The 19640-nt window shown below is 33.5% G+C and overlaps 1 protein-coding gene across 9 annotated transcripts in view; it reads left to right on the top strand.

Moving 5' to 3' along the window:
* ZDHHC21 (zinc finger DHHC-type palmitoyltransferase 21) overlaps positions 1-19640 on the top strand; it is a 72131-nt gene that overhangs the window by 14540 nt on the left and 37951 nt on the right. For 8 of the 9 annotated variants that reach the window (XM_042243455.2, XM_012125926.5, XM_012125908.5 and 5 more), the window contains 4 exons: positions 453-650; positions 1497-1595; positions 8023-8134; positions 11166-11304. In XM_042243455.2, the coding sequence (XP_042099389.1) occupies positions 497-650; positions 1497-1595; positions 8023-8134; positions 11166-11304 (504 nt within the window). In that variant the 5' untranslated portion in view covers positions 453-496. The remainder of the gene's footprint in view (positions 1-452; positions 651-1496; positions 1596-8022; positions 8135-11165; positions 11305-19640) is intronic. The other variant, XM_060409509.1, reaches the window with a different exon arrangement.

Below are 19640 nucleotides of genomic sequence, written 5' to 3'. Positions count from 1 at the left end.
CCTCAAAGTTTCCCCTGTGTCCTTTCCAGTCAGTAAACATGCTTCCCACCATGAGATGGGTACTCTTGACTTGGATGACCATCACTAGTCTTATGGACAAGATTTTTTTAGTAGTTTTAGTAATATCTTTTGGTGAATATATGCACTTATGTCCCTTGAACTGATACATGGAATCGCTGAGCTAAAGACAGACTTGTGTTTAACTTCAGAAGGTAATGCCAGTTTACTCTGTGATCTCAATCCATAATGAAAATTGAAGTTAAATTATTTGAAGCTTATGGTGAAATTCGAATAGCCTAAAACTTCCCTTTGTTTTCCAAAGGGTTTTATATTGTCAAAAATATATGTACAAAGAAAATTGGTGTCATTTTATAGTTGCCAATAAGGTAGTTTTGTTTCAGTCTGATAATTTTTCCCATGTAAGTAACTGTTTTCTGTTTCCCTTTCCCTAGGTTCGTCTTCGCTGTGGATTGGTAGGCAGTCATAGGGCTGCAGAATGGGTCTCCGGATTCACTTTGTTGTTGACCCACATGGTTGGTGCTGCATGGGTTTGATTGTCTTTGTCTGGTTATACAACTTTTTTTTAATTCCCAAAATTGTCCTCTTTCCTCACTATGAAGAAGGACATATTCCAGGCATATTAATAATAAGTAAGTTTCTAAATCTTTATTTTCTTGTATAATTAAAGATTTTTTTCTCATTGTGAATATTTTTGGAATTTAATACCATTATATAACCTTCCTTTTAATATTATTCAGTGCTATTAATATGAAATTATTTACTCATTTTAAAAGAAAGAGCTCTATATATAATTTTGCAGGGTAAGGTAATTGGTATATCTTCATATCTAACTCTAGAAAATCTACAAATACCATTTTGTTTAAAGCTACGCTGGCACAATAGTTCTATTTATGTAGGTGTGTGTGTATTTTTAGTGTTTCTGTTATACAATTTAAATTTAGATAATTAAAGTACATGTATAAATGTATATAGTTTAAGGTGTTATTAATTGTAAAATTCAAAAGTTTCTGCATTATTTATTTTCAAATTAAGAATCTCAAGATCTATTGAAAAGAGCAATTGAACATCACTAATCCAATGTAATTTTGAAGCTAGCCAGTTAGAGTTAATGAAAAAGTTTAATTGTAGAATAGGTTTAAAAATGCTGCTTTGATTCTATCAAATATAGTATATGTAGTAATTAAAAGGAGTTAATTTCTGTTAATTAATATACCATTAGTTTCTGTTAATAAAGAATCTCATTTACAACACATTTATCATTGTTATGCAAAATAGCTATTTAAAATTAGTATATTTTAGAAAGTCCTCCTGGCAATATTATTTGATGAATGAAATGAGTTCATCATTTTTCCATCTTATCTCTGAGAATTTAGGCTGATGCTGTTAATTAAAATATACTTTTAGCCTTTAAATATGCTTGTCAAAAGACATTTTGAAGGGTAAATACTGATTTTATTTACTTGTTTATTTTCAAGTATTCTATGGCATTGCCATGTTCTGTCTGGTTGCTTTAGTGAGGGCCTCAATAACTGATCCAGGAAGACTCCCTGAGAACCCAAAGATCCCACATGGAGGTAGGGTGCTCTTCAGATTCATCCGTTTTACTATGTCAGAACTATCACGTGTATTAATGTATGTTATTGCCTTTAGTATATTAATTACAGATGTCATCTAAGCCACTTCGTGTCTCTTCTCAAGTGCCTTCTTTCCAGATTTCTCAGTTTACAACCACAAATCCCAGCTTACTCCTCGGATCTGCCGTCTCTGGCTCCTTTTCAGTTTAGCTGCTTATTTGTCCCTCACTCCTCCCACTCTGGATCTGTATAACCTCTGTGAGGGTGTAGAGTTTTTCTTTTGTTTTCTTATTTGTTCAGTACTGTATCCTTAGGGCCTAAACAGCCTCTGTCACTTAGTAATAATTGCTGGGTAAATATTTGTTGAATGATACTATCTGAAAAATTACATTTTTATTTAGTAGAGGAGTTTTTGATGGTGCCACTTACCTCATGATGTAGTATAATATTGCTTACAATGTATTTACAAATATTTACAAAATAAATATCTATTGTATTATAATGCTATTGCTTGTATTTCTCCAAGTTGGAACAATTCAGTGAAAAATTTGAAAGCCTTTTGTTCTAGTGTCAATGGAAGTAATTTTTGGTCACCTTATTGCATAGTAACCATTTAGATCACAGAAATAAATTAAAAATGTATTGCTTGCCAGATACAGTAAACCTCCTTTATCCTCTTTCCTGAGTTTTGCTTTTGAACATTTGCTATGTAATCTTTGAGAACCTTGTACTTTCTTCTAGAAGAAATTTATATGTCTTTTTTATACATTATAGAGCCAGATAATTTTTATAGTAATTCAGTAGTTTCTGAACTTGCTATACATTAGAATCACCTAGGGAACTTTAAAAAACCTCAATGTCCAAATCACACCCCATATTAATTAAATCAGAATGTCTGGGGGTAAGAGCCCAGTATCCATGCTTTTGAAAGATCCCAGGTGAATCTAATGTGTAGAAGTTTGGAAAGCAATGTAGTCGTTCTTTCCAAAATTAGATTTAAGTGGCAAGTCACTTAGCCTCCTTTGAGCTTGTGATTGTTTTTTGAGATCTGTGATTTTGGGGCTTAATGGGCATTGCACATTTAATGATTAAGTGGGAATGACACTGATATTTATGTAACTGTAGAAATTTCTGAAAATAATCTTGAGTATTTAGTTTTTATTAATTTGTAGAACAGTATCACTGTCACTTAACGGTTATTGTGTGTGTGTGTACGCCTGTGTTTGGGCAGGGAGGATGGCAGTCTGTAATTTGTATAAAATCTCTCTTCTCAACTAACCTAAAACAAACGACTGTCTAAAATATTGATACATGTATTTTTCTACTTCAACTCTAAAACCTGATGTTCCCAGAAAATCAAGGAAGCAGGGTTTTCCTAACTCAGGACTCATTTCTGATGAAAACTTCAGTCTGCTGTGGTCAAATATTCAAATGCCTACACCTGTCAGATAGTACAAATCAGTGAAAGGGGCCAGGGAGGAACTATTTCATCTTGAAAAATCTATCTTATCTAAAGGAAGTGGCACTAATTCAGCTACACTGAATTGTCATGCAGGACGGGTATTTTTGAAGAGAAAACATGAAATCTCAATTTTTATGAGACATTTTATGATTTTAAAAAATATTAGCAACTAATTCAAAATTTTAAAAGCATTGTTTTTAAATGAATACCCAACAGATTATACCTGAGGGCCAGATTGAATCCACCTGAAGCTTCTGTGTTACCTTTAATTTTTAGGTTCCAGTGATGAGGACACCATGGCATCTTGCCAACCTTTTGGTTATCTGCATTATATCTCTTCTCATTGACATTTGGGCTGTTTTTCTTCAGTGGAAAGTTCCCCTTTGCCCAACCAAAAAAAAAAAAAAAATCCACGCATTCATTTATCACATCTGAATGCTTCCAAAGTCTTTTGGTATCTCCTGTCATATGACCCTCATGGTGGTGGTATGAGGTGGGTAGACTGGGTAAATCAGGAGCATAGATTGCCCTTCACAGGTCATACAGTAGGCTGTTACAGAGTGGCTGTGAAGCCCAGATTCTTGTCTCCATCATCTTTTTTACCATGAATCCTCTTACAGATGAATTATCTTACCTCTTTATTCATCTTTGCTTTGGTTTGAAGGAAATTAATTAAAGCTATCATGTGCTTTTTGCTCAGTTACTTGATGATTGTGTAGATATAGTTTTAACTTAGTTAAAATAAAAATTGTGAAAAATAATGACTAAAGTGTTGGGGTCTACAAAATAGTGACGTTTATTCAGCATTGTTTTAAGAGTGAGCAGTTTTATATAATTGAGCTCCTTAGAAAAGGAAACCTAAACCTTAAGGCTTTTATTATTTTAGCTACTTTAAAAAATTTTTACATGCCCTTCTGAAATATTTTACATGCCTTTCTGTTTTTTTAAACATAGTAACTTTAGTTTCTATATGACCCACCAAGTATGAGGCAATTTGAGTATAGGAGAATGCTTCTGTGTGAAGATCCCAAGAATTCGATTTTATAAACTTTGGGATGTGTAGATGGAATAGTCAAATGAAACTATTAAATGTCTATTTAAATTACATGCATGTTTGAAATACAGAAATATTACTTTTTGTCATTTTTGAATTTTATGAAATGATTTTATTTAGTCTCAACTTTTAAAAAACAACTTTGAGTGTAATTCACACATCATATAATTCAGCTATTTAAAGTGTACAATTTAGTGTCTTTTATATACAGATTTGTACAACCATTAGCACAGTCAATCTTAGAACATTTTCATCATCAAGCTCTTAACTTGCATGTTAGAGTTCTGTTTTTGTCCTCACTAGTGCCACCTTGTTTTTTTTTTTGTTGTTGTTATGTATGCCCCCTGTTGTACCTTGCATCCCTGCGGCTTATTTATTTTATGGCTGAAAATTTGTACTTCTTAGTCCCCTTCTCATATTTTGCCCCACTCCCACCCCTCTCCCTCTGGCAACCACTAGTTTGTTTTCTGTTTCTTGAGTCTGTTTCTGTTTTGTTTGTTCATTTATTTCTTGCATTGCCAACCAGTTCTGCCAGGAAACCTCGATTAAGACCCAATCCTTGTATTGATTTTCGTTAGTTTCAAGTTATATTTTTCTCCCCAAAACATTACTTTGTGATCTGAAATATAGTCATTGAAAAAAGTTCCCCTAATATGTGAATCTTTCAAAAGACTCAAATGGAAAGGTGATTTGCTTCTTTTTGAGGGATAAATGAAACCAAACCGTATCTGTCTTTATAGTCTTTCATGCAATTACAGCATTAAAAAGTTTCCCTGTTAAACAATATGATACTGTTTACCTTATATTAAAGAGGATCATTTATAGATTTTACCTTTTTTCTTTTGTTTTACGTGTTGATTTTTCTTTCCTTTAAAAAATGTTATCTTAATTTTTTACTTTCTGTATAGCTGCCATAAATTAGCAGGTGGATTCTGTCTCCCATAGGCTTTTATTTTATTTTGTTAGATGGGTAGTGCAAAAGTCTTATAGGTAATCATCAGACACCAGAATGTATTAGTCACCAAGATCCTGTTGCTGCTGCTGCTGCTAAGTCGCTTCAGTTGTGTCGACTCTGTGCGACCCCATAGACGGCAGCCCACCAGGCTCCCACGTCCCTGGGGTTCTCCAGGCAAGAGCACTGGAGTGGGTTGCCATTTCCTTCTGCAATGCATGAAAGTGAAAAGTGAAAGTGAAGTCGCTCAGTTGTGCCTGACTCTCAGCAACCCCATGGACTGCAGTCTACCAGGCCCCTCCGTCCATGGGATTTTCTAGGCAAGAGTACTGGAGTGGGGTGCCATTGCCTTCTCCAAGATCCTATTAGGACCTGAATAAATCCTGAAGAAGAAAAAAGGGAGAAGACTAAGAAATGGTTCCTGGATACATAGGATAGATTAAGATGGATGACTTTTTTTCTTGTTTTGCAAAGCAAAAACATAGATGATACTTTAAATTTCTGAATTTTAAAAATAGTGATTTTTTTCCTTTCTAAAAACAAATGTGTTTGTGCTTGTGTGTTCAAAATGTGCATCTTCATTTTAGATTTTTGTATCTTAAATTGAGCATTAAGTGACTCACACTCTTTGTTTGAACAAATTTATGGTCCAGACCATAGATCAGCAAATTCTACGTTAGTGCCAAATAGATGTTTTTAGCCTTATGAACCATATAGTCTCTGTCACAAGTCCTCCTCTCTGTCATGGTAGCCCCAAAAGCCGACATACACAGCATGTAAATGAATGGGCATGGCTGTGTTTAAATAGAGCTTTCTTTATGGACATGGAATTTAAATTCCAAGATTTTTACTTACCACAAATTGTTATTATTATTTTTAATCATTTAAAATTGTTAAAAATACTGTTAGCTCACACGTGCATGCTAAGTCGCTTCAGTTGTGTCCGACTCTTTGTAGACTGTAGCCCTCCAGGCTGCTCTGTCCATGGATTCTCTAGGCAAGAAGCTGGAGTGGGTTGTCATACCTTTCTCCAGGGGATCTTTCTGACCCAGTCATCTCTTACCTCTCTTACATTAGGCAGGTGGGTTCTTTACTACTAACACCACCTGGGAAGCTCATGGATCACCCCCAAACAGGTGATGGCCTAGGTTTGCCTGTGGACTGTAGTTTGCCAACCATAGTTTACACCACAGAATGAATTATAGTCTTTCTCTGACTATAGCCAAATTCTCTCTTTTTTTTTTCCTGAGGGTACAGCATTTTAAGTATGAAATAAATGATTTATTCTTTGGAATATTTTATGCTGAAATTGCCAATAGTGAATACCCTATATTTATTTTTTTTAAGGAGCTGGTTTAAGAACATAGTTTTCATGTTGTCTTTCAATGAAAGTGGGCTCACCTTCACATAGTCCTTGAAATATGTGAATTTAGAGTTTTAATATTGGGATATTTGGGAACATCTAGTTAAGTGGGGGAAAAAAGTGATATGTATGTGACATTGTATTATGCTACATGTGAAATGAGTTTCTATTTCACCAACAGTTAAATAACAGTAGTTTAATTGTACCTAAATTAAGCTTCAATATTGTTGCTCTCTCATGTAATATGTTTTCATTAAAATAAGAATTGTAAGTAAGAAATAGAAGAGAATTTTATTTTAAAATGAAATATTTTAAATGTAAAAGATAATTTTTCAACTTTCATCGAGAGCAATTAATTTGTTACAGCTCTTATTCATGCTTTATTGATTTCTCCAGAGACGTTTGTAGCAGAATGTTTTTCCAACACTTTACTATAAAATTCCAGCATATTGATCTTACTTCTGGTCATTAAACTAGAAATAATGGAATTAAAATAGGGTATCTTTTTTAAAAAATGAAAACTACCTACTCTTCTCTTTTGTTACTTATGTTTAGAATCTTTCATTAAAAAAAATTAAACTTGTCATGTTTTAGCAAGGATTTAGTGACTATGGTTTGCTCAGTCACACTTTGCATATACTAATATTCACTTGGAGTATTGAAGTTAGGTTAATTTTACTATACCCATAATTTTAGTGAGGTTAGGGTATAGTTTTCCATAAGTGATACAAAGTTTAAAAATTGTTGTAAAGGTAAAATTCCATGTCAAGAAATATTAAGATTATATATTCTGTATAACAGTTGTCTTGGTAGATAACAGTCCCGTAGAGTTTTTAATGGCTCTAGCTAGAGCAGTTTTTAGTGGAAATAAATTACTTTTTCCTTAATTCCTGTAAACTTCATGTTTTTAGCACAAAGCCTAATTGTGTGCTCGTTCACAGCAGACTACAGGAAACTTACTTGGTGGCAGGATAGAGTTTTGTAAAGGACTCCTTTATTTCCGTTAAAGAGTAATTTTCTTGTAATCTTCTTCACTTCTGAAACTATTTTAGTACCTCTTAAATGCATCTAAACTGTTTTTCCATCCCTCTGTCATAAATATTCCCAAATAAATCCATTCAAAAAATGGTTTTGTGTGGGAAGTTTGGGGAGATGCCGTCTCTGTTTATGCAGTTAATTTTGACTTACTAATCTATGAAACCAGTACTCAGCATTATCTCTTCTGTAGAACCGTTAGATAATAAATTTCTAGAGATTAACTTGTTTCAATAAAATTCTGTTTTAATGTAATAATTTGATTCTAAACAAGAGTTTTGTCACTAAATTTTGCTTACAGCAATATACTTAAACCCAAATATGCTGTTTTTTTTTATCTCTTAGTTTGACTATTAACAGTCTTATTTTATAGTGTTTAAAATTAGAAATGTACAAAATAAAACATGCAGAGAATAGAGAAGCAACGTTTACGGCAAACATTTACAGTAGAGACTTAGGCACATATCTCGAAGAATTCCTATAACTCTTCTAAACACTTGTTTCTAAATTTCGACATTACTCATGTTCCTTTACTAAATGAATTTTAATTTCCTTCTCTAGAAAGGGAGTTCTGGGAATTGTGTAACAAGTGTAATTTGATGAGACCGAAGCGTTCCCATCACTGCAGCCGCTGCGGCCACTGTGTTAGGAGGATGGATCATCACTGTCCATGGTAAGAAATGAATAATTCACTTTTGAAAAAAAGTGTAGTAAAAAATAGATCTTGGTACTTAGCCAGTTTAAACAAAGGTAATATCAGAGTTATACAGTTTAAGAAAGCCTTTTTATAAGGAGACCTTTAATTGATCATATGCTTCTATCAACTCCCAGGGTCATTTTTTCAGAGATTGTAGATTTTTCTAACAAGGAGATATTTGAGCAGAAAACTAAAAATTAACATGCACCCAAATATACAAAAGAACTAAAGTGGTTTTATTAAATGAAGCAGTGTAGGTAAAGCATTTAGTATAGTATAAGACATATAGAGAGTACTTAAATTTAAATATAGTAGCTGTTACTGTTTCTAACTGTAATGTAAACCATATACATCTCATTGTTTGTATTTCCCTCCAATTTAATTAAAGAGTGACATTTCATATATCTTATACCTCATTTCACTTCCTTTCAGCCTTTTTTTTCAGTGTTATGTGTTGGATATAGCGTTTAATATTACATGCTAGCTAGAAGTGGAAAAAAAAAGTGATAGTTGATTCTGCTGACTGCCAACATTTTTGGTCAGTAGGGGGCTCTCTTGTAATATTTAAAGAAAATGTTCAGTTGAGAAACAATTTTTGAAAACAAATGCTGTGAGAGTTCTGCATTGTATCTCATTTCAAAGCTGTCACAAAAATCTGTGAAAAGATATTGTATTTAATTCTGTTTTTCTAGCATGGGATCTCTGCATAAATATTTAAACTGGTATGGTGTAGCACTTTATAAATATATCTATGTACATATATATTTATGTTTATACACACATGTATACAAAGTTAGCTACATAATAATCTTCTTAAATTTATAACTGCACTTATCTGAGGTTGTCTCAAGGGTAGATTTTAGTTTTGTCTAGTAATGCTAATCATTTAGAGCTTCCTTTATTTTTGGTAGCACAAGTTATCAGCAAGCTTTTAGTGGGAATTTGGTTTTCACTATAAAATGATTATTTGACTAAAAGATAATTTCTTGAGATTTAGAAAAAATAAGAATACTGTGTTACTATGTAGAAAGGTCTAAAATTCTATCACAGGATAGTTTAGTATATAACATAGAGTTGGTGTTTTTAAAATGTGCCTGGAATTTATTCAGATTAATTCTCATGATTTTATAAACCTCAGTGATCTGTTTACAGTTACAATAGTAATAGGGTTTGCTTTTTAAAACTGTGTGAAGCATGTATTCAGGTAAGTGATAATCACACTGAAAAACTCAATTTTGTATAATTTTTTGAGTAATATTTCTGATTAAAAATATAATAAATGTTCATGATGGTTGGATATCGATATTTCCTTTTAAGTGAATGCAGTAATTTAAGCTTAAAAAATCAACTATTTTATAACTTTTATATAGATTATATATAGATTAGTATATATAGATTAGTGATAGTATTTATTTATTTTGAAGGAAGTAAGACTGACTTGGTGACCAGATAAAGTTCTTTTTAACCAAAATTCTAGGATTGGGGTGAGCTCTCTGTTCCTAGGCCTTCTGTTTCCAGTTTTAGTCACTTTCTCAGAGCCCTGGTGAGAAGAAGAGTGGAAGTACAAAGAGCTGTAGATAGGAAAAGAGGGTAGATCAGGGGCGTGAGTAGATATAGGGACTTATGTGCTTGAATTCCCTAATAAAGCATTGCTGAGCTCTTCAGAGTGTGAGGGAAATGTACAGTGTGCAGCAGAAGCAAGGAGAATTTTTGGTATTTTCAGAAATTGCATTATCTGAACTGCTTAACAGCTTTAAATTTAGCGGTCAGTTCTTTTGATGACCTCAAGATTTACTCTATTTGTGGCTCTGATCACTCTTTCTAAGGAATTTGTTACCAAAACAGTTTCTACATGTAGATGATAGTAGTGTTTCTTACAGTTCTATTCTTAAGAAGAATGCAGTGTTCATAGCAGTTATATCTCAGATTTTGGGGGGACAGAAAGGGTGGGGCAAGGATAAAGCATCTTTTAAGCAGTAGCTATTGGAGAGTGTTTTTGAGTGCACACAGAAGTACTCTTCTCTGGTAGCCCCGCTTACAGATAACAAAACACAGAAGGTTTTCTTGTTTATTCAGCATGAATTCTTCAGTCTAAGAAATGCCTCTTTCAGGTTTTCTGTTCAGTTACATATCTGCTTTTAAAAAATTGACAGCACATCTTTAATACAATTTAAGTTAGGAATTTGGCCCTATTTATTATTTTTTCAAACAGTGGCAGTATAATGCTATAGTATGTTGAAAATAAAACATTGTGAAAGATAATTTGTAGTTTTGAACTAGGATTTTCTGCTGGAATTGTATTTGGAAAATTCAGATACAATAACTTTGGAACAATAAAATATTCAGCTTGCATTAATCTTGAATTTTTGGAATTCTAACATTAATCCTTTTTCCTAGTTTTGGTTCATTGTTGTATTGGTGGAAATGTAGCTCTAAGAATTTATACATACTTTTGAATATATGTTTATTTTCAGCCACCAAGGGTTAGACTGTAAAAGTAAGGAAAATTGTGAATGCTTTGCAGTGTGTCAGAATGGCGGGTTTAAGTTACTTTGCTTCATATCATTCAGCTTGATCTCCACAGCTTGAATGCTGCAGTGAAAGAGCAGTATACAGAAGAGGGATCTTGTTCTCTTGACCACGGTCTCTCCTAACTGTACATCCTCTGGCAATTGTCCTAACCCCTCTGTTCCTTTTTTGTATCAGTGAAGCAAGGAGATTGCCATCTGTTCTTGCTGCCTCACTGGCTTGTTGTTGAGTTGAATGGGGAATCATATACAGGACTTCTTTGACAAGTAGAATGTGCTTTACAAATGTGAGGTGGCGTGTTTATGTCAATCTTTTCTTATATACTCCTTGCTTTTAGGTTTGAGTGGGTTGGGCTTATCTCTATGAACTGAAACACTTAAGAAGTTGTTTGTGCTTATTTCTAGTTTTACCATCCTAAAATTAACATCTTACTAAAGTTTGAAATATTTTTTCTTTTTCCTTTTTTTTTTTCCTTCAGGATTAACAATTGTGTTGGTGAAGATAACCATTGGCTTTTTCTGCAGTTGTGTTTCTACACTGAACTTCTTACTTGCTACGCACTGATGTTTTCTTTCTGCCACTATTATTACTTTCTTCCGCTAAAAAAGCGTAATTTGGTAAGAAATGTTTATATCCACTAATGCTAGAACAGCTGTAGTATATAGTTATTAACAAGTGGTGCTTTTAAAAGTGTAGAAAATTGAAAACAAAAGTAATGAACATAAACCCTCAAATTGGTGCGTTTTAAAATGTCTTGAAATTGAGAAAATGGACCTTTTCTGATATTGGCTTTTAACCACGTCTATTTACGATTACTTGTTAGTGTCGAGTTCTTTAAAAAGTGACCTATCGCTTAATGTATACATATTTTTGTTTTAAATCTACAGTAATGAAAAGCAAAGTGAAAAAGGTTAGCTTCTTACTTCTTTTCAGGAGTAAAAATAGACTTGTTTAATTCTTAAAAGTTCTCAAAGGAACATTAAGTTCTTGAGAAAAGGATTCATTCCCCAGCACCCCAACTCCAACTTTTAACATTGGTGATAAGATGAATTTGTAGATGCTTTAAAGAGTTGTTGTTATATATCCATTTGAGGCAATGCTTTTCCCACTCTGTAGAGGAACTACAATATATGTTAATAAGATATACCCAGAACCGTGGTGTTAAAGGTAGTAGTAGTAATAACATCAACCACGAGTTTTAAGCCTTGACTATAATATCAGCACTGTGCTATGGACGTGTGATTTTAATTCTCACTTAAATGCACACCACAATCACATGAGGTGGGTATGATTTTTCCTCCATTTTTTATAGATGAGGAAATAGACTAATAGAGGTTAAATAAATAGTTACTGAAGGCACAAAGCTAGGAAGTGGTTATTTAACTGGTTTTAGTTGTAGACTGGGATTTGAACCTGGGTTTGTGTTTTCTGAATCGTATCTTTTGTGCTTTGTAGAATTTGTATTTCAGCCTGATCCTGTGTGCCATTTTGACTTAGATTGTGTTTTTAGAATGCTCTGTGTATGTGTGTGTGTGTGTGTGTGTGTGTGTGTGTGTGTGAGAGAGAGAGAGAGAGAGAGAGAGAGGGTATGTGTACTTACAGGAAGCAAGATAGGGAAGGAGACAGGGAAGAGGAATAGAATTTCTGATGAAGAAGGGTGTTTTTTAATTTCCTATTTAAGTCCTTTTATACTCTTTAAATCTTTTCTATTAAAAATAACAAGCTTAGTGATGGCACATACAACTAAATTTTGTAATAATGGAACAGTTGAGAGAAGGTCTTTGAGTTCTGTGTATTTAGATCTTTTTTGTACACAGGATCATTTTGTATAATTAAAAGAGGGTATTTACTGTTGTTGCTTGGTTGCATATATTAGTGGGCCTTATCAAGGTAATTCTACATATTAAATGCAGAATGAGCAATTAAATTAGATGCAAACAACTCAAAAAAGTTCAATGGGGAGAACTGTAAATGTAGGTGTTTGACATTTATCACACTGAGAATTTAGTACATCCTGATACTACAGTCTTAGAAATGTTTTATCTTACAGATGAATTTCTTTTTTATGCTTTCTTATATTTTGATTTTACTTTCTGATAAAACCAGGTACAAAAGAATGGTCACCCAAAGCATCCAGATCAGAAGCGCTGAAACAACAGCAGTTAATATTTAAAGAGTCATTTAGGGTCAGCAAAGTACTTTCTGCACATGTCATTTATTTTAATTACCACACCATGTGAAGTGGCCTAGATGTGAGTGTGACTTTAAAGGCAGACTCCTTGGGTTTGAATCTCAACAATAGATTAATTTCTGATATATTTGGTATTGTAGTTAGAACATGTAAAAGGTTATATGTATTTTCCAAGTAACCTGTTTCAAATATGCAATAGATTGAGCCTAATTAGAAGAGCTTTAAAATAAAAATGAACCTGTAAGATTAAGGTCAGAATATCTTAAGAATGGAGAGAGAGGTAGAATCTAGTGGTATTAATGAAAGGCTAGTAGAGTTTCTCTAGGAGGGAATGCACCGTGGCACTGTGGAGGGGTTGGCACACTATGGGTGTTGGGATAAATTTGACCCGCTACCTGTTTTTATTAATAAAGTTTTGTTTGAAACATAGCTACTCTCATTTGTTAAGTTTTGTTTGCAATTGCCTTTGTAATACAACAGTAAAATTAAGTAGCTGTGACAGAGGCATATGTGCTGAAAAGCCTAAAAGATTCGGTATCGGGCTCTTTATCTTGCTTCTAGTAGTGGAAAGATCTTGATTTTATAAATAGACACACCTAGAATTAAGCCTGGCTTTTCTTATTGTGAGTATAAGCTTTGACACATCCTTTAACTTTCTGAATTGTAACATCCACTTGAAAAATGTGAATAATAATGAGATTTAATGAGATAACACATGTAAAAGTTCTTGGTAGATAAGAGATTTTCAATTTATGTTACATTTGATTTTGGTGAAAGCTCTCAGAAGGGAACAGTTTTGCTTTGCCCCTTTAATTTTTATGAACATTTAACAGACTGTTTAACAATATTACTAGGAGATCAATGACAGAATAAAAAAGTTCCAACACTCAAATAAAAATATAATGGTAATATTTAAATGAAGGATTAAGACATTACAAATTACAAACTGATTTGTCTCTCCAAACGAAAAGGTAGAAACTCTGGAAAAATTACTATCACTTAGAGGAAAGAGCACTTTTTTAAATGGAAAGACTGATTACAGATGGTACTAATATACTTAGAAACATATATATAGACGTGTATTTACATGCATACTAACAAAAGACTAGCAGTGTAGTAAAGGTTTATTAAGAAATGTGAAGTCCAGGATGAAAATATAAAAAGGCAGTACAGTTGGGTTTTAAAAATTCAAACCTGAGTTTCTTTAGAGCAATCACTTGTAGAAACAATACAGGTAATTCTAAAATTCTTAAAAATCATAATTATTGTTAGTAGGATTACCAGATGAAAATCAAATAATTAGCTCTGTCATATTGGTTGTAATAAAGCTACTTTGGTAATAGCAGTAAATTACAGATAGTTCTAGGGACCTGACAGAGTTTTAGCTAGTAGTGCTGAGCAGGAATTGTTCAAGGTTTATAGTATCTTTGTTGTATTAAGTAGGATGTTTTTATAATTACCTTCATGTTAGAGGTAATGAAATTGAAACCCAAAGGGTTTATGTTATGATATTTCTGAGAGCATTTAGCATCCTATTGAAAAATCCTTTGTGTTTTAACCCTGTTAATGGTGTATTTTCTGAATGAAGTGATTCATAATATTTTTAAGTTAGGTATATGGACAGGAGAATTTTACCATAGTGTTATCCAGTATAAGAAAAGACTATTATGTTTGACTAATACTGTTTTTATGTAGTATGTTTATTACTGGTGTCTTTAACCTACTTAAACTTACTGGTGTGTTAGTTACTCAGTTGTCTCCGACTCTTTGCAATCCCATGGACTGTAGCCCACCATGCTCCTCTGTCCATGGGATTTCCTAGGCAAGGACACTGGAGTGAGTTGCCATTTCTTTCTCCAGGGTATCTTCCTGACCCAGGGATTGAACTTTCCTTTAGGTCCTTGAAATATATAGCCCTAAATATTCCAAGGATCTGAAGGAAAATGAATGTTCAATAGTACTTAGCATTCACTGAAATGAATTCTAATCATTTCATTGATTAAGATGTTGGTAATTTAAAGCTATGTTTCCAGGTACATAGGGCTTCCCAGGTGGCACTAGTGGTAAAGAACCTACCTGCAGGAGACCTAAAAGACTCACGTTCGATCCCTGGGTCAGGAAGATCCCCTGGAGAAGGGTGTGGCAACGCACTCCAGTATTCTTGCCTGGAGAATCCCACAGGCAGAGGAAACTGGTGGGCTACAGTCCTTTGGGTTGCAACATGACTGAAGTGACACACTAGGTACATACAGTCTTGGAATTCTAATACTGTTCTAATGAGTTTACTCTGGTATCATAAATTATACCTTTTCATCTGCAGTAATTATCTTGCCTTGTGTTTTCTGTTACTAATTTGGCTATATTATTCTTTTGGTTAGTATTTTCAACTTTTTACTTATAACCTTTATCAGTTGTCTTTGTGTCTTGTAGACACCAAATATTTCTCTCGTTTTTGAAGTCTAGTTTGATAATCTTTGTCTTCTAATTGAAATGGTCTATTTCATTTATTTTGATTGATATTAATCCTATCATCCTACTAGTTATTTTTTACTTCACCCCTCTGTTCTTTGTTTCCATTTTTCTCCTTTTCTTATCTGCTTTGAAATTTTCAACTGAAAGAAATTTCCAACGTATCCCTTCTGAGGCTTTTTCTCTTTTACTCTTTTAAAAATGGTTTTCCCAGAGATCAAAACATTCTTCCTTGGTTTTCTGAAATTTAATATAAATTGATACTTTAAACATTCCCGAGATAATAAATGGAGTAGCCTTAGAACCCCTCCTATCATCATCATTTTTGGTATTGTGGGGGCATAAAATAGATGTAGAAATAAAACTCATAATGATAAGATTTAATTTTATAAATTATATGTTATAATGCATATGTTATATAAAGTCAGTATTTGTTTAGAGTTACCCACATATTGATGCTTTATTGATCCTTCATGATTTCATAAGTTTCTAAGCTGCTTTCTGAGAATATTTTTTCCTGCCTTTTGGTGGAAGTGTACTAAAACAAATTTTGCCAGTTTTTGGTTCACCTGAAAATGTCTTTATTTCTCTTTTATTTTTGAATGATTTATTTGCTTGGCATAGAATTATAGGTTTAGAGTTATTTTCAGATTTTAAAAGATATTATTTCCTTGTCTCCTGGTTTCCATGATTTCTGCTGTAAAGTCAGTTGTTAGTTTTATAGTTCATTCATTGAAGTAATGTGTCTTTCTCTCTAACTTCTTTTATGATTTAGTTATTTATATTATTTGGCTTTGTTGAGGCATAATTAATGAATAAATTTATAAGATACCTAAATTGTGCATTATGATAATTTGATATATGTATACGGTTTGAAGGGCTTCTCTGGTGGCTCAGCCGGTAAAGAATCTGCCTGCAATGCGGGAGACCTGGGTTTGATCCCTGGGTCAGGAAGATCCCCTGGAGGAGGGCATGGCAACCCACTCCAGTACTCTTGCCTGGAGAATCCCATGGACAAAGGAGCCTGGCAGGCTACCGTCCATGGGGTCACCAAGAGTTGGACACGACTGAAGCAGCTTAGCACAGCACATATACTTTAAAAGGATTCCCACATCTAGTTAACACAAATGTCGCCTTACATATTAATCTTTTTTATGAGAACATTTAAGTCATCTCTCTCGGTGAATTTCAGTTGTGCAATATGGTGATAAAACAGTAGTTACCATGTTTTATATTAGGTCCTTTAGACCTTATTCATCTTACACCTAAAATTTGTACCCTTTTACCTATCTCTCCCTTTTACCCCAACTCCAGCCCCTGGGAACTTTTCTACTTTCAGTTTCTAGAGTTAACTTAAAAAAAAAAAATTCTACAGGTAAGTGATACCATTTGGCTTATTTCACTTAGTGTAATCCCACCAAGGTATATCCATGTTATCAGAAATAGCAGGACCTCCTCCTTTCTCATGGCTGAATAGTATTCCATCACGTGTGTGTGTATCTTTTTTATTCATTCTTCCATTAATGGATGCCTCAGTTGCTTCCATATCTTGGCTATTGTGAATAATGCTGCAGTGAACATGGGAGTGCAGATATCTCTTTGATATCCTGTTTTTATTTCCTTTGCATATATACCCAGAAGTAAAGTTGCAGGGTCATATGGTAGTTCTATTTTTAATTTTTTGAGAGGTCTGCATACTGCTTTCCATAGTGGCTCTAGCTGTTTACATTCCCACCAACAGTGCAAAGGGTTTCCCTTTCTCCACATCCTTGTTAACACTTACCTTTTACTTTTTGATGATAGCCATTCTAATCTAACAGGTATGAGGCGATATCTCATGGTTTTGATTTGGATTTCCTAGATAATTAGTGATATTGAGTACCTTTTCATTTCCCTGTTGGCTATCAGTATATTTTTGGAAAAGTGTCTATTCAGGTACTCTGCCATTTTTTTAATCATTTTTTTTTCTGTTGAGTTATATGAATTCTTTATGTAGTTTGAATATTAACCCCATATTAGAGAGATGATTTGCAAATATTTTTACACATCACATAGGTTGCCTTTTCATTTTGTTGGTGGTTTCCTATGCTGTGCAAAAGGTTTTTAGTTTGATGTAGCCACACACTAGTTTATTTTGCTTTGGTAACTTTGTTTTTGGTATCAAATCCAAAAAAATCATTGCCAAGACCAGTTTAATGGAGCTTACCCAAAACCCTTTCTTCTATGAGTTTTATGGTTTCAGGTTTTACATTCAAGTCTTTGAATCATTTTGAGCTGATTTTTGTGTATAGTATAAAGTAGGGATCCAGTTTCATTCTTTTGCATGTTACTGTCCAGTTTCCTGAGAACCGTTTATTGAAGGGACTGTCCTTTCCCCATTGACTCTTCCTGGCTTCTTTGTCATAAGTTAATTGACCACGTAAGAGTGTTTTTTGTTTTCTTTTTCTGAGCTGTCTGTTCAGTTCTATTGATCTCAGTGTCTTTTTATGTCAGTATCATACCGTTTTGATTGCCATAGCTTTGTAATGTATTTTCAAATCAGGAAATGAGATGCCTCCAGCTTGGATTTTCTTAAGATCACTTTGGTCATTTGAGATATTTTGTGGTTCTATACACAGAATTATTTGTTCTATTTCTGTGAAAAAAATGAAGTCAAAATTATGATAGGGATTGCATTGAATCTGTAGACTGCTTGAGTACTATGGCCATTTTAAGAATATTTAATTTTTCCAACCTGTGAGCCTTGAAGAGCTTTCCATTTATTAGTTGTCTTCAATTCAGTTTCTTTCATAAGTTTCTTCACTGAACAGATCTTTCACCTAGTTGTTTAAATTTATTCCTAGGTATTTTATTCTTTTTGATACAGTTATCAATAGCATTATTTTCTTAACTTTCTGATAGTTTATTATTAGTTTATGGAAATGTGAATGATATTTGTATATTAATTTTGTATTCTGCAAGTTTATGGATTTATTTGTTAGTTCTAACACTTTTTTGGTGGTCTCTAGGTTTTCTATATGTAATACTATGTAATCTGCCAATAATGTCAGTTTTACTTCTTCCTTTCTAAATGAATATCTTATTTCTTTTGCTTGCCTAATTGTTTTGATATCCAGTGTTGAATATTCATGATGAGAATGGTGGTTCTTGTCTCATTCTTGATCTTAGAGGAAAACCTTTCAGCTTTTTATTGAGCGTGATGTTTCTGTGGGCTTGTCATATATGGCCTTTATTATATTGAAATATGTTCACCCCTATACCTGGTTTGTTGAGTTTTTATCATGAATGGATATTGAATTTTGTCAAGTACTTTTCTGTGTCCTTGGAGAAGATCATATATTTATCCTTCAGTTTATTAATGTAGTATATTGATACAATCAATCACTGATTGATTTGCAGATGTTGAAGCATCTTTACATCCCTGGAATTAAATCCCACTTGATCATGGTGTGTGATCCTATTAACGTATTGTTGAATTTGGCTTGCTAATATTTTGTTGAGGAATTTTACATCTTTGTTCGTCAGGTATATGGGTCTATACTTTTAGTGTTATTTGGTTTTTATATCTGGTTAATACTGGGTTTGTACAATATTTCTCACTGTTAGAATTTCCATTTTTTCATAGATCACTTCTCTGGTGAAATTCTGTATTTGTCATTAAATTTTGAACATTTTTATGCAAGTTCTTTTAATGTTTATGTCTGATATCTTCAGTGTTGAGATCCACTTGTGAATCTGTTTCTGTTGACTTTTTTCTTCTCTCTTTTAGTGTCAGATATTTGTTCTTTCTTCTGATACATCTGATAAGTTGTTAGATACTAGGCATTTTATATGACAAATTGTAGAAGACCTGGTTGATGCTTTCTTTTTCAAGATACGATTTACTTGTCTTTGTGGACAGTCGATAAGAGAGGACTCATCTTGATCCAGCCAAAAATTTGTGTAATAAATATTTCTAAAGCTAAATAACAGAACATTGGTCTTAATACAGCAGTTCTTTTGAAGATGAAATTTACTACGTTTGTTGAGACTTTGTAAGGGCTTACGATTTGGGTTTGGTCTTCATGAAGAACTAGTTTCCGTTTCTCCTTTCTTTTCAGCTGGAAACTTCAGTGTGTACAGTGGCTTCTGCTGTGTTGTTTCCCCAGCTCCGGGGGACTGTAGAAGGCTCTGAGCCTCCACTTCTACTTGACCTTTCATATAGTACTGTTTATGAGTTGACAGTTACCTCCAGGTAAAAAACAGTGTGGAATGTAGGACTCACCTTAGTGCATTTCTACCTTTCCTGGGATG

Source organism: Ovis aries, chromosome 2 (assembly GCF_016772045.2).
Source record: "Ovis aries strain OAR_USU_Benz2616 breed Rambouillet chromosome 2, ARS-UI_Ramb_v3.0, whole genome shotgun sequence".
Taxonomy (NCBI): Eukaryota; Metazoa; Chordata; class Mammalia; order Artiodactyla; family Bovidae; genus Ovis; species Ovis aries.
This window is presented reverse-complemented; position numbering and strand designations above follow the sequence as displayed.